Source organism: Eucyclogobius newberryi, unplaced genomic scaffold (assembly GCF_026437365.1).
Source record: "Eucyclogobius newberryi isolate DKJ021-1_F unplaced genomic scaffold, fEucNew1.0.hap1 SCAF_12, whole genome shotgun sequence".
Taxonomy (NCBI): domain Eukaryota; kingdom Metazoa; phylum Chordata; class Actinopteri; order Gobiiformes; family Gobiidae; genus Eucyclogobius; species Eucyclogobius newberryi.
This window is the reverse complement of record NW_027315746.1, coordinates 12,619,566-12,643,078: the sequence shown is the minus strand read 5'-3', so window position 1 is coordinate 12,643,078 and position 23,513 is coordinate 12,619,566. Positions and strand designations below refer to the sequence as shown.

Here is a 23,513-nt window from a genome sequence, read left to right as displayed (position 1 = left end):
ACACATATTTTGCTGGCTCTATGTATATTTGGCTTTTTATGAACTAACACATTTTTTCCCAACTCCTGTAAAAATGCCCTGGAACGGGGCTCAAACCGCTGAAGATGGTCGAGGGACTTCACATACGAGATAAATAGTAAAAAGTATTGATAAAGAGATGTGAATTGTGCCACATTTAAATCATGTTCATGTACTTAGTTGTACGCTTGTGTGCTTATCGCTGCTTTGAGGAGCTGTTGAGCTGAAAAAGTGACTTATTTGATTAAGTCATCGTGATAGACGATGCATTTTTTTACCCTACATAATCACACCATCATTTTTGTAAACATTTAACACGAGTTTAAGCGATACCCAAGTAGCAGGACAAGCTCTGAGTATCATGAGGCAATAATCAGCCCCAATAAACAGTGACATATTACAACAATGGCAAAAATGGCCCAAAGTGCTATACAGAAAAGTGCAATAAAACATAAATACGATGTATAAAGTGTAGTTCAGCTGGATCAGAACTCGTAATGTTCTCGTGAGAAATAAGCAAACCTCTTGTTGCCTGGACCGCAGCATTAAGCCTCGACTTGTTGGGCAGTTACAAAAGTGGGACGCTCGCTTGCATGATTTAAGTCATGGAGGAAGTGGTTAAAAAATGCTCTGAAAAATGACATCAAGATCAGATGTGGAGTGTGAGAATGTTTTTAGAAAGTATTTTGACAGCCTAATACATCATGACAAGTTCTGGTAGGTCACTGTTAAATGAAAAGGGCAAAGTTGAGTTCCAAAAGAAGTAGTTGAGAACCACAGTCCTAAAATATAGAAATAAAAAAATGAATCAAACATACACGTTAAAGACTTTGAGACGATGTCAGACCAAATCCAAAAAGAAAACCCACAGATATTTGCCATAGAAAGTTACTGCAGTTTAATCTATACTCTAAAAAGTAAACCTGGCTGTTTATGTCAAATGACCTTTACATTATCATTCATAAAGTCTATTGTCATCTATTAGACAGTGAAATTTGAGTTAATACAGGCCTTTAAGACTCAACTCCTGCAGTGGTTTTGGCTGTGGTGACGCCGAGCAGCTGTTTGGTGTCTCCTGGGGCACCACACCAGGCACCATGGCAACAGGCCGATTACACTTTACTCTCACCTAAGATTAAGATGGACTCGTGCCAATTTTGTTATTTCTGGGTTCCGATTACCTCGTTGGTTTAAGTATTACTATGTGTATGAAGCAGCAGTGGATAAAAGAGTGTCAGACATGCTTAAAGGTGCACTCCTGAACTTTGTAACACTATAACTACTTTTAATAGCCTTATTAGAGCATAAACAAAGACTTCATAATGAACAAAGTGTGTGTTAAGAGTGATTCAGGCTTAGTATCTAGTCAATTTATACTTCATAACTTACTTAAACAGTTACTAAACCTGAATCATTCTTGATAAACTACTGTATATTTTCATTATGGATTTTAACTCTTTGTTTATGCTTTGTTAAGGATAAGTAATGTTATAAAGTAATACTATTACATTAAAGCATGGACATTATTGAACTGAACTGACAGAAATGAATGTTTGAATGATAGAAAGTGCGTGATCTGATTGATTAGACAAGTACGTGTAGTTGTTCCTCTACAACGACGACAAAGATGAATTGAAATGTAATGTAATTTTTCGTGGGGAGGGACCGCCCGCGCTGATCTTCATAGTAATGTCATTGATTTGGTTGGAATGTTTCACCATATGACATTAGACTTATTGATGGAGAGACAAGCAGGCGCACCGGGCCAAGCTCCGGGTCAGCTCTGCGACGAGGCGAGCCCACTCCAAGCTATTTTTGGCCTTAAAAACACTTGTAATTGAATAAATGCAAGACGGATTCAGCCTGAAAAGTGACATGGAGCGCCTTTAAACTAAACACGCTCTCACACAACAATCTGATGTGCCCAGTTTATATGTATGTAGTATGTATTTAAGTTCATTCTAAAAATATCTAAGCACTATCAATGCACATAATAGAACGTTACATAACCACAACTCTATATTCGACACACAGGCTTTCAGGCTTTCACCGAATAAGCTCAAAATAACATAATAGCAAGGTGTTTATTCAAATGTGATTAAGTTTGATCCAGTTTGAACTATTCCTCAACTCAGCTGAAACTTAAAGCCGGATAACAACTTGACAGACTTCCTCTGAATCCTCCGCCGCCTCATTCAAAAGCGTTTCTATTTTCTAACCCACTTCTCACACCTCTCACTCCCCTCTCTTCCTCTCTTCCTCTCTTCCTCTCTTCCTCTCCCCCTCTCCTTCATCATACCCTTTTGACTTTCCTCTTCTCCCGAGCGCCGCACAAAACACACGCATTCGAAAAGTGCCACATAAGTTCATCAACACTTTGGTTGTCAAGACAATGGGGCTAATCCCGGTGACGTCACAGCACGCTCCACTCTGAATGAGAAACAAACGCTCCCTGCTTAAAATCAATCTCGCTTCTTTCGCACGTTCATTGACATTTGCAACGCTAACGCACGCTTCTTGTTCTGCAAAGCGCTTTCGCTCACTTTGCGTGCGAATTGTGCACTGTGCGGTGTGTCTGTTGTGCCCTTTTTGCCTTGCCTCTTCCCCTGTTTCCATGGACGACTTACATTATATGGAACAAGAATCAACTTCAACCCCACGCGGCGCTCGAAAGGGCAGCGCCGTGCAGTGGTTTGAGATGCAGCTGTTGAGGCTCCTCGCTCTCCTCGCTCTCCTCGCTCTCCTCGCGCGCACCCGAAACTCCACAGACTCTTACCGATAGTGATGTTGAACCCGTCGATGCTGAAGGTGGCACTCCTCCCTTTCCTAAAGCGATGCTTCCTCGCCTCCATGGCTCAAGGACCCTCCGCACTTCTCTTTGGAACCCGCGTCCTCTTTCCTCTCTCCTCTTTTGTGTCGTTGTTATCCAGTCACAACTCCACTAGCAACTCGCACCCAAAAAAAAAAAAAGAAAAAGAAAAAGCAAGTAAGCGGACTCTTCTCTCAACTCTCTCCGGAGAATGTCCCCCCCTCTCTCTCTCACTCTCCTCCCCCTGGTCTTTTGTTCAACATGGCTTTTCCTTTTCACACCTCAACTGGCTCATTTCAAGAGGCTTATGGCACTTGATTTGTTTTTCTTCTGGCTTGTCTGTACAAAGCTCCTCTCCTCCGCTCCCTCCCTCCTTCCCTCCCTCACTCTCTCCTTCCCTCCCTCACTCTCTCCTTCCTCTTTCGTTCTTGCTCTCTCTCTCTCTCTCTCTCTCTCTCTCTCTCTCTCTCTCTCGCTGTCTCTCTCTCTTCCTGAGGTAGAGTAGATGTGTGGTTGGCTGTGGCACAATACACATCTCCCGAGGTCCTTTAAAACAAATGCCACTCCTCCTAAAGGGATCTATAGTGTGAGTCTATTACAGTGGGTCTGTTACAAAGGGTTTTCAAAAAGGGGTGTGTGAACCAGAGGGGCAGTCATGATTTAATTGTGTTGTATGTATTTATGTTAACTTGTTTTCTTTCCTATTCCTGAACATAATATTGATTAAACAAGAAAAGATCCAACGTGACATTACAACAACTTAAATAAACTTTGAGGAGTTTATTTTTGACCTGAGTCTTGAAGTAGTTATATTATTTTGGTTCTCACTCCTGGCTTAGTTCTTGTTAAATCAAGGTCATGGTTTAGACTTTTTTTAGTCATAGTTTTGTGCCAATTTACACTTAGTCATTCTTAAATTTGTCTTGTGTCGGCCTGGTTTAGTCCTGATTTAGAACTCCTTTAGTCTCAACCCATCTGTAGTTTTAATACTCACCTAGTCCTGGTTGTCATTGGTTAGGATTTGATTTAGCCCTGGTTTAAAGTAAAACTGTACAAAACCTGATTTAGCCCTGGTTTAAAGTAAAACTGCACAAAACCTGATTTAGCCCTGGTTTAAAGTAAAACTGTACAACACCTGATTTAGCCCTGGTTGTGCAGATGCAGCGTAGTCCTGGTTTAGTTCTGGTTTAGTCCTGGTTTAGTTCTGGTTTAGTCCTGGTTCAGTCCTGGTTCAGTCCTAGTTTAGTCCTGGTTCAGTCCTAGTTTAGTCCTGGTTCAGTCCTGGTTTAGTTCTGGTTTAGTCCTGGTTCAGTCCTGGTTTAGTTCTGGTTTAGTCCTGGTTCAGTCCTAGTTTAGTCCTGGTTCAGTCCTGGTTTAGTTCTGGTTTAGTCCCGGTTCAGTCCTAGTTTAGTCCTGGTTTAGTCCTGGTTTAGTTCTGGTTTAGTCCTGGTTCAGTCCTGGTTTAGTCCTGGTTCAGTCCTGGTTCAGTCCTGGTTTAGTCCTGGTTTAGTCCTGGTTCAGTCCTGGTTTAGTCCTGGTTCAGTCCTGGTTTAGTCCTGGTTTAGTCCTGTCTTAGTTGTGGTTGAGTGCTTTTTCCTTACCATATTCTTTTAATGTTAGCTATACAAAGCCAGCAGTATCGAAGGTGCTGTTGGTGTGAAACGTTGGAGTTCCACGGGAGAAACACATTTATTGAACTGCCTCTGGTTTAGTCACTGTTCCTTTGTCTAAGAAAGGAAACAGATAGACTGCAGATAGACAGCCACAGATGATTGCCTGTATTGAGCTCAAACTAGTCATTATATCAATGCCAATGCTTTTCATTTAGCATAAGTTACTTCTATAGCGAGTCCACAGCAGCAGCGTCTGGTGAAAAGAAAAAAAACCTTCTGCATGATTAAAGCTTTGGTATTTTTGAACACAGTGGTTTCATTTCTTTCTAGTTTTGAGATGTGAATCCCTTGTGTTGTATGTGTGGTCATTGTATCTGCTGTGGTGGTTTTATCTGCTCTGTATTTGAGATGAACATGTTATCTTTGATCAATGCATGTTTGTAACTGACTTTTTCTACAATATTTTATGACTTAAATTGACTGGCATGGATTTTAAGCATGATTCACAGCTTTATGAAAAATTCAATAAGAGTAAATATTTTGGACTTCAAATGTATGTGAGGCGAACGAAAAATATCCCAACAAAACATTAAAACTAGCCTTAATAAAGCATTAATTAAGAATTAATTCATAATGAACAAATGTTTTATAAAGAATGCTTCAGGCTTGGTTACTACTTAAACCTAACTCGTTACTGAAGTAGTTACTAAGCCTAAAATATATTACTAAACATTTTGTTTATTACAGGGTTGTCAAAAGTGTCTAAAATCAGATTCTAATCTATACTAAAAAAATACTCATACTCATTTGAGGAAGTATTAATACAAAAAAATAATAAATGGCCTTTCCAGCACAGTTTTAAAATGATCTTAAGAGTTAGAAGAACTGCTAAGAAAAGTACTATTAGCTTGTGTTGAAAATGTCACTTCATTAAATAATAATAATAATAATCATAATTTTCATTTTGGTATCAAAATTGATTTAGAGAACATTTTCCTTAATATCGCAATAAAGTTTAAAATGTTAGTACAATCACTAGTTTATTATGTATTAAGTCTTCGTTTATGCTTTGTTTAGGCTAATTGATGTGTAGTTATCATATTAAGATAAGATGATGCCCAATTCTTAAAGGTGCAAAGAGAAACGTACTGGATTTCAACATGAACACTATGGCACCAAATGGACTAAATGATGACTCAGTTTGAAATGTTCCTTGGGCTAATTAAATATGTTAATTATAGCTGCCAACAAGGCAGAAAACAATAACGCTTATTTAATTGGGCTTTGAGTCCACCTGGTAGAATCCTACAAAAGCCAGCACACAACACTAGACTGTAAGTGCTCTGAGGATGGCTTCATGCCAAACGCCTCAGCCTTTACTCGAGTATCTTTTCCCTATTTTTTTTAAAGAAATTGTGCAACCCCTCAATATTTTTTATATTTTTTCTTAAAGGCGGACTTTGTAAATTTTCTGGTGAAAGGTACGCCAACAGCTGGTCTCCATGGAGATGTTATTACTTTGCTTGGCAGATCCACAATATGACATTAAATTATCGAGCTCTAGGGTTCCATCACAGTAATATATGTTTTCAAGGTAATTATTACATCTCCATGGAGACATACAGCTGGCAGGAAACAATTACATAATGTACCTTTAAATGTTACAGGATAAGGTATAATTCATACACATTCACAACATATTTCACTTTCAAAGCAATTCTATGTTTTTAGTGTCAGTCGACCAGCAGTAATATTTCATGGGCAATGCTAATCTAATAAATCAAGTGATACTTTACGGTATTGATTCTTGACAAATGAAGATATATTGTTGAATACATTACCGGTTTGTTTTGATTGAATTAAGTAAAATGGCCATGACCTATGAGACTAATGCATTGTCCAGTTCAAACTTTAGCCAGAAGGTACAGTAGATAAACCCAGATTACACTGAAAATGTTTGTTGTAACTGAAATAATCAATGACATTGATCTAACAGACAGCCATAGCCGACAACGTTGCTACTGTATACAGAGCCCTCTTAGAAGAGAAGGTTCCAGGAGGCTGCATTGATTGAAGTAAACACACAGCTTACTTACCTTTAGAAATGACGCTATATTCATTCTTTCAATAACACGTCCTCGTAAAGCCAACACACACGTCTGCACCCTCTCACACTAACGCACACGCCTCATCAACAAAGTAAAAAGCGCTCCTTATTAGCAACATCTGACATTTAGCAGAGTTTTATTTTTATGTTTTAGATTCCCATCATATTACTTTCTGTGAATGAAACTGCAGGTTCTTTTTACTCCTTTAAAATGTAATACATGGGCTGAGAATGGCCTGCAAAGATCACAAGATCATTGGCTTTTCATTGTCATTTACTTATGAAAGTAGTGTGTATATAGCACAGTGAGGTGTATGTATTTCAACACTTAGCTAGCCATGCAACTGGATGATGTGTATTTGTGCTTATGTAGAACAAGTATGAAGAGAGACATTTTTTCCTTGTTTTTCTAAACACAGAAACCCGACAAAAACGGTCCAGTGACAATGGAACTCAAACCTCAATGGAGCAAAACTGGATGGATTTTCTCAACACAATGAGTAAATAACACAATGAGAATGGGATTGTCAGTCAAGTTTTTTCAGTCGGATTTAGGGCTGGTTTAGTCTTGATTTATGTGTATACAACTAAATGTGTCTTTTTCCAACTGTGCACACGATTATGTTTCTGGAGACAATAATGATAATATGCTGTTATTTTTACACACTCAATAAATTAAATCCTTTGCCTCCATCGTTTGCCTCACCATTATCCATGTTATCATTAAAGCTGCATATTATTTGTGTCTCTCTTTCCATATATTTACTATCCTTCCTCTGTGCATGACCGAACCCTCTCATGCCCTCTCATTCCATCTCATACCATCTCATACCCTCTCATACCATCTCATACCCTCTCATACCACCTCATACATCTCATACCATCTCATACCATCTCATACCCTCTCATACCACCGCATACATCTCATACCATCTCATACCCTCTCATACCCTCTCATACCACCTCATACATCTCATACCATCTCATACCCTCTCATACCCTCTCATATCATCTCATACCATCTCATACCATCTCATAGCCTCTCATACCCTCTCATACCACCCCATACATCTCATACCATCTCATACCCTCTCATACCCTCTCATATCATCTCATACCATCTCATACCATCTCATAGCCTCTCATACCGTCTCATACCCTCTCATACCCTCTCATATCATCTCATACCATCTCATACCCTCTCATACCACCTCATACATCTCATACCATCTCATACCATCTCATACCCTCTCATACCCTCTCATACCATCTCATACCCTCTCATACCATCTCATACCATCTCATACCCTCTCATACATCTCATACCATCTCATACCATCTCATACCACCTCATACCATCTCATACCATCTCATACATCTCATACCATCTCATACCATCTCATACCATCTCATACCCTCTCATACATCTCATACCACCTCATACCATCTCATACCATCTCATACATCTCATACCATCTCATACCATCTCATACCCTCTCATACATCTCATACCACCTCATACCATCTCATACCATCTCATACATCTCATACCATCTCATACCCTCTCATACATCTCATACCATCTCATACCATCTCATACCATCTCATACCATCTCATACCACCTCATACCATCTCATACCCTCTCATACCACCTCATACATCTCATACCATCTCATACATCTCATTCCATCTCATACCATCTCATACCATCTCATACCCTCTCATACCCTCTCACACCATCTCATACATCTCATACATCTCATACCATCTCATACCATCTCATACCATCTCATACCATCTCCCGAACATCTCATGTGAGCTGAACTCTGACATTTACAGTACTGTCCAAACAAGTGAACCTCAAATATTTAGCTCTATCTCTGCCTCTTGTCTTTTTCTGTGCATGTGACTGAAAGGATTTTCTTTGCACTCTTCTCTTTTATGACTTAAATTGTTTTTAATTAGTTAAAGGTGGTATGGACGATTTTTTTCAGCAAATTTTTTATCATATTTCCTCGTGGCGTGGATAAATCATTTGTCCTGCCACGTATCAATCATAAAACGCACCTACCGCTCACCTGCAGCCGCGTCAGGCTCGTCCCCACGTTTCCGCGTGCCTAAGCGCATGGATTTATCATAATATAGTTCCCTCAGTGTACGGGGCAAAATGAAGACGGAGAAAGACAGTTCGAGCTGACGCAGAAGTGGACAGAAATCTACGGGAGACGAGAGATGCGATGCGATCCGTTGCGCTAATAAACAAACGCACGTGTGTGTTGTATCAGTCCGCACAGGGAAGTGCGCATGCGCACTTCCGCCTGCGTTCTCAAATCGCCGAAAAATCGTCCATTGCACCTTTAATTTTATTGTATCTGTAATTTCTTTGTGATTTTAATGCATTTTTCCTGCTGTGTGAAGCACTTTGAATTGCCTTGTGTATGAAATGTGCTCTACAAATAAACTTGCCTTGTCTTTTTCTTTGTGCATTACTCATGCATAACGTTCAAAAGAGCTCACTCTTTTTTACACACCCTCGCTGTGTGAAGGAGAGGTTTCGCAGGTCTTTCCTTCCTGCTGCTGTCAGTCTCTCAAACACCGTTAGCCCTGAACACGTGTCATTCATCTTTATAATCATGTGCAATACTGTCATATTCATGTGCAATACTGTCATATTCATGTGCAATACTGTCATACTCATGTGCAATACTGTCATATTCATATGCAATACTGTCATACTCATGTGCAATACTGTCATACTCATGTGCAATACTGTCATATTCATGTGCAATACTTTGACATAATGTCAATCATCTTGGTGCAATATAACAGCTGTAAATAAGAGTGTCACTATCGTTATTATTAGTTTACATTATAAGTTTTTTATAAGTTATCTGTTTTTTATTATTTACTTTTGTACCTACTTTGTGTTGCAACACTGGAATTTCCCCATTGTGGGACAAATAAAGGTCATTTTATCTTATCTTATCTTACTTTAGAGTTCAAATTGAGGGCAGGTCAGAATCCTGGGGTAGAATTTGTTTGTTGTTATTTTGGACCCTACAGAATTAAACTGAATTGTCTTTAAACTGCACTGTTAGCATGCTAGTTGCTCCAAGCCGAGGCCACGTCCACGTTTTTGTCCTGTAGACCATCACTGCATTGAATATTGATACTTAAGTTGTGACATCACATACTAAGATAGAATAGTCCTGCTTTTTCGATCATTGCAGTGAAAAATGAGGATGTTTGGAATGCATTAGGAAAGTGAGGAATAAAGTACATTTGGACCACTGCGAACAGCACCCATTGTCTGCTGTCTAGTTCTAATCGATGACATTTTAAATTGAAAAATCTATTTAATCAAAAATTACTTAAAGGCAGTCCTTTAAAAGCCATTCAGAAAAGTTGCGAGAGAACAACTTTGCGTGAACTGCAGTTTTCCTTTGGAGAGCTGCAGTTCACGATAGCAATCAGCAGGCTTTTTTTTTCATTTATGCCTTATGGCTAAGAAATTCTGCCAAATCCAACTTATGTCACTGTTTAAGAAGATAAAATTGCTCTTTACTTACAAAGTAAGTCAATCCTCAAAAACAGGTGGTTTGTAGGAGGAATTGAGACCTTTTGGCAATGATGAAAAGTATCTCTTGTTTATGTTAATGGTAAAAATAATGAAAGCATTTTTGTTTTATAAAAATATGTCAACTTTGCAATGTAATACAATCCCCCAGTCCAGACTCCTTACAATCATGATTTCTCTTTTACAAAACATAACTTTGCCAGAGAGCGACTGTAACCAAGGATACCAGAGTTCTTCAGTTCCGTGTTGAATATTGCGATGACAATATGACCTGCTCTCACAATGTTCCCTTAAACATGCAGCGCTATTACAGGCTCAGCTATTCTTCCTTTAATGAGAAAACGCTCAAAGTGACTGTTCAGATCCACTTTAATTTACTACAATCATTTCCTTCCTACTACTGTACCGTTCAATGATACAAAGTGTTAGCATAAATGCAATGTTGAAATAGCCTTATGTGGTACGGCACGTTTATTTGTAAAGCACAATTCATACAAAAGGCAATTCAAAGTCTTTCACACAACAGGAAAAAATGCTTTAAAATCTCAAAGACATGACAGAAATCACAAAGAAAATCATTTCAGCTAAACAAAACATTGTCAGAGTAGAGACCTGTCTCACATCTTCAGGAAGACTGTTCCAGATTTTAGCTGCATAAAATTGATTCTGGGCACCAGCAGGAGGCCGGCCCATGTTTAGTCCTGACTCTGGCACCAGCAGGAGGCCGGCCCATGTTTAGTCCTGACTCTGGCACCAGCAGGAGGCCGGTCCATGTTTAGTCCTGACTCTGGCACCAGCAGGAGGCCGGTCCATGTTTAGTCCTGACTCTGGCACCAGCAGGAGGCCGGTCCATGTTTAGTCCTGACTCTGGCACCAGCAGGAGGCCGATCCATGTTTAGTCCTGACTCTGGCACCAGCAGGAGGCCGGTCCATGTTTAGTCCTGATTCTGGCACCAGCAGGAGGCCGGTCCATGTTTAGTCCTGACTATGGCACCAGCAGGAGGCCGGTCCATGTTTAGTCCTGACTCTGGCACCAGCAGGAGGCCGGTCCCTGTGGTCCTCAGAGTCCGAGATGGTTCATATGGCACTAACGTGTCTGAGATGGGGGTGTACAGTGGTAAAGGCGGTTAGCGCTCTTGCCTCCCAAGAAGGAGATCATGGGTTAGATTCCCGGACCAGACCAACATCACATGATCTCTCTGCATGTTCTCCCCGTGTTACTGTGGGTTCTCTTCGGGTTCTCCGGCTTCCTCCCACTGTCCAAAGACATGCATGTGTTAGGCAAAATTGGCCCTAGTGAATGAATGTGAGAGTGAATGGCTGTCTGTAATGTCTATGTCTCTGTGTTGGCCCTGTGACGAGTTGGCCACTGTCCAGGATGTACCCCGCCTAAGGCCCAAAGTCACTGGGATAGGCTCTAGTCACCCGTGACCCCGAAAGGGAACAAGCGGTAGAAAATGGATAGATGGATGCCATGGAGAGACTTGTACACAAGCAGAGCTGCTTTAAAGTCTATTCTCTGAGCCACAGGAGCCAGTGCAGAGACCTGAGAACAGGACTAACTTTCTGGTTCCAATCTAGTTCCTGCTACAGCTTCTTGTAGCTTCTTTCAAGAAGTACACTTTTAAGTTGAGACACTGCAAGTGAATAGGAAAACTATAATAATTTATGGCCAGTTGAATGTCATGGAATCAGACATACACCGATGCTTTTCCGTAACACATCGAGAACACAAATTCAACCTAGAATATGAAACGATACAGAAATATCAGACATTTGTGTGGCAAGCTTGGGAGAAAACGCGGGGACTGATCGCGCAAGTTGTTGTAAGCAGCCTGCGTGATCCTTCTGCGTCTCACCCCGTTTTTTCCCATGCTGGTTGGTTTTATTAGATATTCTGGAATAGGCGGGTCACATTTCTCATTGGTCAGCTTCACATCAAGGCACTTGTTTTACAGCTGGTATTTTTCCTAGAGATCAAGCCTTGGGTAAACATTACCCAAACTCCTCTGGGCTGTCACCCGGCCCATCTTTACGACCCCTTCACAAATGCAGTTTGTCACACACCCGTTCTTCTCTTAGACTAATGATGCAGATAAAATATCACTATTATGCAGATAAAATACATCACAGAAATATAATCATATATTCACATTTTATCACATTTCCCTCCTGTTTTTCAAAGCATTAGTCACTGTCTCATATGCCAAACACATTACTCTTTTCAGTTTTCAACATGTCTTTCATATTATATATATATTCATATAAAATGTCACTTTTACACACAAAAAGTGATGCACATTTCTTAACATTGAACACACTTCTTTTCTCTCGGCCCACAACATGTCTACATGGCTATATTACTGTCCTAAATTTTGAGTCAGATTGGTCAATTTCTGTAATTTGACAAACAGACAATTTATACTGTCCATAATTTTGCGGTGTGATGGGAAATATAGAAGTACAAGCGGAAAGCCCTTAAACCCGCTGCTCTCTGGTCAGTCAGTTCTCGTCAGGGACCTCTCTGGACACCCCAATAGAATCAAATACGTTGTATCAGGTGCTACTGGGACCAGATTGTCCACTAACCTCTCGACCTTTACCCTGCGGTATGGTTCTGGGTGATGCTGATCACAAAAGAGAGACATAGGCACAACGTCCTAGTCCCTTTGCCCTCTCAGCACTGTCTCAACACCACCATACGGTTTCTTAAGAGACCTTCTTCCGCTGCTCGCTTCGGTCACACCTTTGACACATATGAACTGGTACATTTCCCATCTCAATTCATAATGTCATTAACATTACATGTAGTTATGTTGTAGCAGATAAAAAAGCTCTCTTAGTTAGTGTAAACAACAGTGGCTGTGGTGTAATATGCCATTGTGTTGCTTCAGCTACTGTCATGTCAATTATACATTGTACATTATACATTACACATTTCATAACCTTTCATGTTGATTACTTATTTTCTTCCCTTTATTTTTCCATGTCTGTGTATGTTTCATTTGCCGGTATACACAGTTGTGACACACCATTGTATGTTGATCGATTGTCCCGATTGCATAATACAGGTGTTCAGCACCCATATTACCGTCATCACTGTGATGATGATAACTCGTTGATTCTTTTTTCACAGAGTATGGTACTCTGCGCACCGTAGCCTCTGGCTCTCGTTCATTGTAGCAGAGTATAGTACTTTGCGTACTGTAGAATCTGTGTCCGTCCATTGTAGCAAAGTATCGTACTCTACCGTAGACTCTGGACAAAACTCATACAAACGAAGTCCTGCGTCTGCGATGTTATGGATCTGCCGCTGTGTTGTCCAGACATTTCTCTCACTTTCCCATGAGAGCACCCATATTCTTGTCCCTCCAACGGTCGGTGTGAGGACGACACGGTGTGGCTCCGTCCACTTTCCTCGTCCACTTGGCTCGTCTCTGTAAACACCACATCTCCAACACGTTCTGCTGCGGTGATAAACAAAGTCTTTTCGACAGTTCAGTGTATTTCAAACAGTTTTCTTGTTTACAATTTTTTTTTTTTTAATTATTGATTCGGAATATTTGCTTACACGTACACATCCCTCCTTTTTGAGAAATGGCCTTGCCCATTTCTCAAACTTCTACACAATTCTACATTTAAACAAAATTCAATAATCCAGATAGTTTACAACGTTCACTAATCCAGAATGTAATCAAGGAAGAGATGGAATTGCGTCTGTCTTCAACTCCGCAATGTCACCTCAGTCCTTTCACAGTTCAGTGGTCACATCCCTGGCTGAGATGTGTGTAATCTTACACTTTCCAAACCTGTGTGTGTGTGTGTGTGTGTGTGTGTGTGTGCAATACAAAATACATCAAACAATAATAATTATCTCAATAATTCCCCCTTTGAGCTGGCCATAAGGGTCAGTTCACAACTTAGAATTCTTCACATAATTAACATAACATCTAATGTAATATGTTCTAATCTTCTATATGTGCTTCAGGTGAGTTTCAAACTCAATCTCTCACACCTGCTCATGTGGTGCTTTACAAACATTGTGTATTAGTTTGTTCTAGCAAGTCTATATGTGTATAACAAATCAAAATGATTCTAAACCTTCCCCTTGGTTATAAGGCACATAATTTTATCAACCCTTTTTTCCCCTTGTTGCCTACTTTCCTGTCTTTCCTTTGTCTCTTATCACATCTTCCTCTCTGTCTTCCTCTCTGTCTTGCTCTCGTAACGGAGAAAACACCCATTTCCAAATTTCTAAACCTGCTCTTTTTTCTTTCTCTCTTTTCACTTACTCTTTACCTTTCACTTGTAACCTGCTTTTACTTTCTCCTTGCTTCTGATATAACTACCAGACGCTGCATCCCCTGGGATTCCACTGTTCTTCTCTCCTCCTGTTTAGTTCCTGTTATCACTGGTTTCATAACTTTCTATAGCGTCTAAATTTAGATGATATTGTCTTATTTAAATCTATTCAATTCTTGATTGAATCTCCACAATCCTTCAGGTATTTACTTTAGAATGTCAAATTCTTTCGCTATTAATGTTAACTTTTCCTATTACTCATCAGTCAACCCCCCCTGAGGTGTTGCTGTTGGTGTCCCTGTGATCCGTAAAGATAACAACATCTGCTCCATCCTGAGTCCTCCAGATTATTTCCCAGTCAATAGCCCCTTATCTCTGACTATGTTTTATGACTTGGTGTCCTGTTGTCTTTAGTTAATGACACACAGTCATGTCTTTCCAAGGAGGACATCAAGCACGAGGTTTCCTCATGATAATACAAATAAATAAGTTACTGATATAACTTTTACTATCACTTTACTTACTGCCCGCCGTTCTACTCCTATGTCCAAAAACTTTAGTAGTCACTCATTTACCCATATTATCACTTCCAGGCCTGTGCCTGTATTTGATTCTAAATTTAAAAACACTTCTGTCTTTTCGTCCTGTACTTTCATCTAGTCATGCATTAAGTCCAAAAAGATAATCTTCGTCAAGTCCAAAAATAAAACAAAACAAAGCAAAACATAGGTTTGTTCTGTGCACTCAAAAAACACAACTTTTGTCTTCTATGTCGGGGACAGGAAGTGTCCTGTCTGTGATCACATTCCCCAAAAAATTGGCCATCTATAAAAATCTGAATTCATCTTCATCTCTTATCAAGTTTAATGAAATCTTTATAATTGATTGTTGTCAATCAATTATAAAGAAGAGTGGGTCCAGCTCGACTCAGACGGTCCCTCTTCTGCCTGAAGAGTGGGTCCAGCTCGACTCAGACGGTCCCTCATCTGCCTGAAGAGTGGGTCCAGTTCGCCTCAGTCGGTCCCTCTTCTGCCTGAAGAGTGGGTCCAGCTCCAGTCTCCTCGTGTCCGTCTGTCCGTCTGTGAGAGTGGGATCTCTCCTTCACTGGAACTCTTCCAGGTTTCTACGTTTTTTTCCCAAAGAGGTTTTTTTTTTGTAGTTTTTCCTGGCCGAGAAGGAGAGTCTAAGGACAGAGGACCCTGGGACATCGTCCCTCGCCACCACAGACATTGTTGATTCATTTCTCCCTGTGGCCCTCAGAGGCAACTGTTGTTGTGATTTTTGGGCCTTACAAAAATAAATTGATTTGATTTGATTTGAATCAAAACAAAACCCTTAAATTTGTTCTAACAGAGCTCTCATTACTAAAAATTTAAAACCAGCTGGGTTTAGTTCCTAATTCATTCACGTTCAGAGCGTCCTCTGAACTTTCCATTCTCCTGCCTTGTTGACCCCCCTTATCTCCCCCTCTCTGCCACGTCATCTGAGCATACTGGAAGTCTCCCTCCAAAATCCTCTTATGAGTTTTCCTTTGTCTTTTTACAGTTTGGGGTGATAATTTTGGCATTAAGTGGTCTCGGTCTACTTGCTTTTACAGTCACGGTCAATGTCAAGCTTCTAGAAAAATTCCTTATTAGATTCCTCCGGACATAAACGTGGTGTTTAATGATTCACCCGTGACTGCAAATTTTAGATCCCTCAGAATAGCGCCTTGTGACCCTTGTATGATTAATTGTGATTCTCACACTCGTTAGTGAATCACTTATTAATCCTCATTCACACATTCACACTTCTCTCTTACTTACTTCGCTCGTGCACAGCGCTTACATTCACACATCTTTATGTCAGTAACAACTCGGCATAAGGCCTCATTACTTTCTTTCGGTGAGAAACTTAACTCGTGGTGAGCAATTTAACTCCTTTATGTGAGAAACTTATCTACACAAAGTCAACCTATATTTTTCCAGAAATATTAAACTAATTGCTTAACGCCAGCCAATATTTTTCAGAAATATTAAACTAATGCTCGAAAGCTAACCAATATTTTTCAGGAATATCAAAACTAATGATCCAAAGCCACCAATATTTTTCAGAAATATTAAACTAATGCTCGAAAGCTAACAATATTTTTCAGAAATATCAAACTAATGCATAAAACGTTTTATGGCTAACTCTTTTTCACGCACAATGTTTTTGTCTGACCTTCTTTGTCGCCTGTGTTCTCCTGCTGCTTCGAAACGACGCGCTCTCCTCGCGGAGAATGAGGTGCGATGGGCGGCCACGGGAAAAGTGGACTTCTTTCTGCTGTGCACACAGACTTTCACCGATTCACCCGTCAATCTCCGCGAAGGGCAGCTTGTCGTCCGGCTCGATAGGACCAGAAAATGTCCTTGGGAGGAGACAATCCACCAGATGCTATTCCTTAACACATTGAGAACACAATTCAACCTAGAATATGAAACGACACAGAAATATCAGACATTTGTGTGGCAAGCCTGGGAGAAAACGCGGGGACTGATCACGCAAGCTGTTGTAAGCAGCCTGCGTGATCCTCCTGCGTCTCACCCCGTTTTTTCCCATGCTGGTTGGTTTTATTAGATATTCTGGAATAGGCGGGTCACATTTCTCATTGGTCAGCTTCACATCAAGGCACTTGTTTTACAGCTGGTATTTTTCCTAGAGATCAAGCCTTGGGTAAACATTACCCAAACTCCTCTGGGCTGTCACCCCCCCTGGGGCAAACATCCTTTGGCCCATATTTACGACCCCTTCACAAATGCAGTTTGTCACACACCCATTCTTCTCTTAGACTAATGATGCAGACAAAATATCACTATTATGCAGATAAAATACATCACAGAAATATAATCATATATTCACATTTTATCACATTGAACAAGTTTTAAAATTCTTGCTTCATTCTTTTGTCTCAAAAAAAAGTTGTATGGAGGGGATGTTGGATGTCTTTTTTAGTATTTGAATAAACCAGAGAAAACGGCCTTTGACGTAATGTCCCTTGGATGCAAGTGGATTAAATTAAATAATTAAACATCTTTAGGTGCAACTTGGACACTGTTGTTGTTTACAGGTGAATGTGTGTATTCTGAGAGCGCAGACTGACCAAAAAACAAGCTATAATAGAATAAATAGTAGCAGTGAAGACAATTTACTGTGTAATTTTAGCTAAATGACAATCAATCACACAACTTTAAATGTAAGTAAATGTAAATCAAGTCATTACCACCAAACATTAATTATAACAAAGTGTGTAACAGCTTGTGAGTCACTCAATTACTCTCAATGTACAGCACTGCCAAATCCAACACGCTCTTACGCCACTAAAGACAGTCATTAAAGAGTTAATAAGTTTCTCTCGATCAAACGCTCTGTCTAATAACGAGTGGGATCATTAAACTGTCATTCCAGTGGAAATATTACACACTTTTTCATAATTACACGCCATCTCATTTGTATATAAAGTACATAAACAAGTGAGATGGAGCTCTCTGCTATCTCCATGATGTTCCCCCAGTCAGCCGGTGGAAACGCATGTAGCAATTTGTGCACTCCCTAATTTAACAGAGCAGTGGGCGCCCATGTGAGCAGTGATTATGCAAATGGGAAAGCGCTTTAACTTCTACAGCCTCACAATCCAACGGTCGAAGGACAGTCCAGAATGGTTTAAGAGTTAAGAGTTGCGGTGTATCAAAAATAATATAAGATATTCCTTTATTGTCCCACATGGGGAAATTTCATTGGTGCAACGCAGGTAGATACAGAGGTAGATACAGCAGAACAGATCACTTATAGGAAGTCTGAAAAACACTTTCAGTAGAAGATCTCCTATAAATAAATAAATAAAAACTCCCATAGACAAATAAATAAATAAATACCATTGCATGTGATCCCGACAGTAATTGCACATGAATATGTGTCACGACAGCACATAGATTGCACATGAATTTCACAGTAATTGCACATGAATTGCACATGAATTCCAACAGCAATTGCACATATGACAGAATTGCACATCAGTATTAGGTTAGGTCAGTATTGCGACGGGATAACGAGACGATCTCCGGGTAAGACGACTGTTCTCCGCAGTTTCATTAGTTCCTCCTTTGTGGAAACGCGGTACGGCGCCGGCCGGGGGGCGGGGCCGGAGCCGGGGGGCGGGGCCGGAGCCAAGACACATCGCAACGACACGACGAAAACACTCAATCCAGCCGAATAAAGTCAAAACAAGTTAATATTACTCAACTGGAAGTAAAAAATACGTTATCTACAGAAATAAATACTTAAAATATATATCAACTTATTGTTCATTAAATTAAAGCTGGAACAATATTGTGGGAGGGTCAATATGTGTACCTATTCTTTTAATGTAGTGTTTGGTTGCTTCTATGACTCACTACGGATATTAGGTGTTTCATTGTGCTATTTCTTTTGTATTACTTTTTATTATTATTTTACATTTTTCAACAATATGGCTAATTTAGGAAACGGTTTACTGGAATCATCCTGCTTTAGAGGGTTTGTGTCAGAGACAAACTAGGTTCAATAGAAGTGCACTGTCATTGTTTTATTAGAAAAAATGCTCCTTAACATTCCATTGAGTGGCGGAATTTTGGGCATGACTGATGTGGTTCTTGTCCTTGTCCTTTTTTTTGTCCATGAAGCTGTTGTTTTGCTCAAATTAACTTTATACAGCAAAATATAAAACTGAAAGTAGTTTTTCTACAGTCAAAAGAGATTGTGCGACAATTGAAGTGTGCTAAATCTCCAACTGCCATTAGCAAACAAGCTAGCCAAGCTTAGCGTAGAAACAACAGAGACACGTCAGTGTAATCCCTCATTCACCCAGGAGTAATCCATTGTAGAAAAAAGATTAAATTGTAGTCATCTGGACACTTTTTTAGAAAAAAAACAAGAAGGTTTGACTCTCATCCAAGAGTAATTCTCAATCTGTGAATCTAGTCTGAGAGCTCGGATATTTGACATAACCTCTGAGCAAGCCCCGCCCACCGAGCGGAGCCTGTTAATAGCCTGTCCTGTTTTAGAAGGAGGTAGTTGCCAAAATCTTGCAAAACATGACCATATTAATTCTCTCCTATACAGTGCAGTCGTCCTGGCTCCAGTGCAGAAAAGCCCCCCCGAAGCGTGATGTTTCCACCCCCATGCTTCACAGCAGGGATGGTGTTCTTCTTCCTCCAAACACAGCGAGGGAAGTTTGTACCAAAAAGGTCTATTTGGTCTCATTTGACCACATGACTTTCTCCCATGGCTCCTCAGGATCATCCAGATGGTCATGTGTAAACTTCAGACGGGCCTGGGCATGTGCTGACTTAAGCAGGGGAACCGTCCATGTGATGCATGATTCTAAACCATGACTCTGTAGTGTGTTACCGATAGTAACCTCTGAAACTGTGGTCCCAGCTCTCTTCAGGTCATTAACCAGCGCCTCCCATGTAGTTCTGAGTTGATGCCTCACGTTTCTTATCATTGATACCTCATGTGGTAAGATCTTGCATGGAGCAGCTTGTCAAATGCCCCGTAGCCCTTTCCAGCCATGTGGATGTCTACAATTGTGTTTCTGGTGTCTTTTGACAGCTCTTTGGTGTCTGACTGATTGTGGGGTGGACAGGTGTCTTCATGCAACTCAAAGAGGTGCTTCTCATTTAGATTAATAAGGCAGAGTAACAAGTATATTAGAGCCAGAATTCTTGCTGATTGGCAGGTGTTCAAATACTTATTTTTAGCAATAACAAAGAAATAAATTGTACAATGGGATTTCTTTTTTTTAGATTCTGTCTCTCACAGGTGAAATGCGGAGGCTTTGTGTCAGTGACTTGGTGCTGTAGATAAGGATCAAAGCCCATAACTTCTGTCTTTTTGAAGTATCAACTCTTTTCATTTTCAATTTTACATATTTGTGCTGTTTTTCATGACGATCTAGATAAGATAAGATAACCTTTATTCATAGACAGCAGCAATAAACAACAGCATGCGGTGACATCTTCAACATGGCGGTAGCTAAGGACTGGATAAGGACGGTGAAGTGCCTTGCCGGATGACACCACGACAGAATGTGTCTGAAGCTGGGATTTAACATTCAATTAATGGGAAAATACTGCCACTGAGCTCCCGCCACCGCCGTGATCACTTCTTATGGGCACTTAATACAAAATAGACGATTTTAAAGCTGGCTGTGAATTTGCATCTGTCCAGAAGACGGGTTTCTAAAAGCATTTATAATATTAACATAATACAAGTATCTGTAAGAGTGGCCAAAATTGCTGTGGGTCATTGAATGCGCTCGATTTAATGTGTTTGGAGCATGACATTACATAACACACTTAGCAGCTCTGGGCTTTTGGCCTTTTTGCCACTTTAGAGAACTGCTACTACAGTCAGTACATTTGAGCAATGAGAAACAGAAATGACTCAACAAACAGGTACTATGAGCAAATTAAAAAATCAACAATCTGGGAGGTATTTCTAAAAGTCAACATGATCTTTTTGTCAAATTTCAACATGACTTTATAGGAGCACTATGTCACTTTCCTGGTTAAAAGTCCCCTACCTCCATTAAGGAATGATCCACAGTATGTCATTAAACCTATCTATCGCCATGGATACAAACAGCTGATGCCACCAAGCCAAGTTACATGTTAGATCAGTGGAGAGGCGAGCCCCCCATAGTAAGAATGCATGGTTTTTGTTTGGGGTTTTTTAAGCAACAAAATCACCTGCAATTGAATAAATTAACTACAAACATTACATTGGATAAGTTTAATGTTATACTGTGGAACATTCCTGTCTTAATACTCGCACCCACACACCAGAAAAGTTATATTTTTGCAGTGTTTTTTTTCCTGGGCTGGTTTCTGAAAAAAAAACCTGAAATGATGTTTTGTAACTTATTCATGCTTTCTTCCCGCCGTAATAATCTGAATTTAAGGCACCCTTCTTGTTCTCAGACGACTTGTAGTTGCCGCGCCTACTTGAAGTGAAAAGTCTGATGACTAGCCATGTTTGATAGGAGTTACATAAAGGATAAGTGCATTATGCCGGAGAGCCCCATCTCCTCTTGGACAACAGAGTAGCTCATTTGTGATTGTGTTGTTGGGATCAGGAGGAAATGACAGCTGAGAGTATTTACAGCACAGTGAGAGGTAAGCCCTGCCCTTTCCCCAAAGGCCTATTAGAAACACCAGCAGCAGACACGCCATTATTACTGCATTATGAGTGGAAGTGTCTTTAATGAAATACACTTAATACTGAGTAAAGAATGTTAGTGTTCACTTGAGTGTAATATACCTTTAAGTCGTCCCAAACTCCCTAATTACAACTGGCAATTCTCATACATCATTTTTTAATAATGTTGAATAAAAAGCTCTGCAAAGAAAATTGTGTTAGTTCGTTATTTTAGTGGGTATTTTAGTTAGTTATGTGTGTGTGGGACTCAATAATTTTTGATACTTCAAGTTATAAAAATATCTGTACTTTGCAGATTCAGCCATTGCATCTTTAACGGTGCACTACATTGTTTTTAATATATACATATACAGTAAATACCTTGAAAAACATGTATTCTTATTGCGAGCTGTAACTGGCCTGGTGGCGCCACCTGCCTGTCTCCATGGAGATAAGTCAATGCTATAGCAGCTAAGCAGGTAGCAGACCTTCCAAACGGAAAAGTGGCAGAGTGCGCCTTTAAAAGTACTTTATAATAAAATGTATTTAATTGAAGCCCATTTTTGCAGCTGTTTCTTGGTGATGATTCGTTTTTTAAAATGTACATCCTGCTCCCCCCACATGAAGAGTGAGCTGCCACAGTTACACTGCGGCCTGAGTCTAGTGACCATCGCTGTCCACTGTCCAGGGCTCTTCATTCTGTGCACTACTTCTGAACCACTTGGAACACTAGACACTGTGTTTTCAAAACTGCACTGTTTTGTACTTTGACTCACAACACGTATAGTGCATGTGTGACTAATGGATAAACGGACACTCTGAATTCAACACTGCACGCTACAACTGGCTGCATATAAATGAATGGACATAAAACATTTCTGTAATATACCATAACATACCATTTAGTATGTTATCTTTGCCATCTAAATGTTTTCTGTTAATTTAAAGTGTGCATTTAAGACAGATTGCTTCATTAGATCCCCCACAGACTTGACTCCATACGTTATTGTTTTGCTTAGAATGTCCCATAGTGTTGCATTAAACATCTCGCTTGCATTTATTCCATTACATTTCTTCGTATAGTTAATACAAAATGCTTTGAAAAACTTCCATTCTTATTTTGACCAGGGTTCGGCTCTCCACAGAACTTATCTGTAACTAAGCCTGGTGCTGCCACCTGCTTGTCTCCATGGAGATAGACAAGTTAAATGCAATACTGTGGCACATTCCAGGCAGTGTTCAGTCCGGATTCACACAATACAAAGAACATTAAATGAGTTTTAAGTACACAACGTTAATGAATGATATTACAAACAACATCAACACGGGTCAAAGTCACTAAATGTGCAATTACTGTCGTACTCACAAGCAATGAAGGCCATATTCATGTGCATATAACTGATGTAAATAAGAGTGTTTACGTACCATCAGTATTAGTATTATTTAGTCTTATGCTAGCTATTTTTACTTTACTTTACTTTACTTTACTTTATTATTATTATTATTTCATTTTATTTTATTATTATTAGCTTTAGCTTTTCATTTTATTTTATTTTATTTATTTGTTTTTCCTCCATTCCCTAATAAGATATGAGAGGAGTTTTGTTAATAATAGTTTTTTTTGTTTTGTTCATAAGAGTTCTTCTATTAAGAGTGTTTTTTTGAAACTTCCTATAAGTGATCTGTCCTTTTCCCCTGTATCTACTGCGTTGTAACACCAAAATTTCCCCATGTGTGGACAATAAAGGAATATCTTATCTTATCTTAAATACGTTAAAAGCCCCCCACTCGGTTTCCTCATTTACATGCTCCCAGTGACATGGTTTATCACTGGGACAAAAGACCACCTAAAAGCAGGTGAAGTGCCCTCTTAAAACGTAAAAATATGA

At 39.8% G+C, this 23,513-nt stretch overlaps 1 protein-coding gene across 2 annotated transcripts in view; it reads right to left on the bottom strand.

The window, feature by feature from the left end:
* pde1cb (phosphodiesterase 1C, calmodulin-dependent b) overlaps positions 1–23,513 on the bottom strand; it is a 273,057-nt gene that overhangs the window by 230,044 nt on the left and 19,500 nt on the right. Inside the window, exon 1 of one of the 2 annotated variants that reach the window (XM_072440855.1) lies at positions 2,795–2,923. The exons of the other annotated variant lie outside the window; for it this stretch is intronic. Within the exon in view, the coding sequence (XP_072296956.1) occupies positions 2,795–2,870 (76 nt within the window). The 5' untranslated portion in view covers positions 2,871–2,923. Of the gene's footprint in view, positions 1–2,794; positions 2,924–23,513 lie in introns of those variants that run through there. 2 annotated transcript variants of the gene reach the window in all.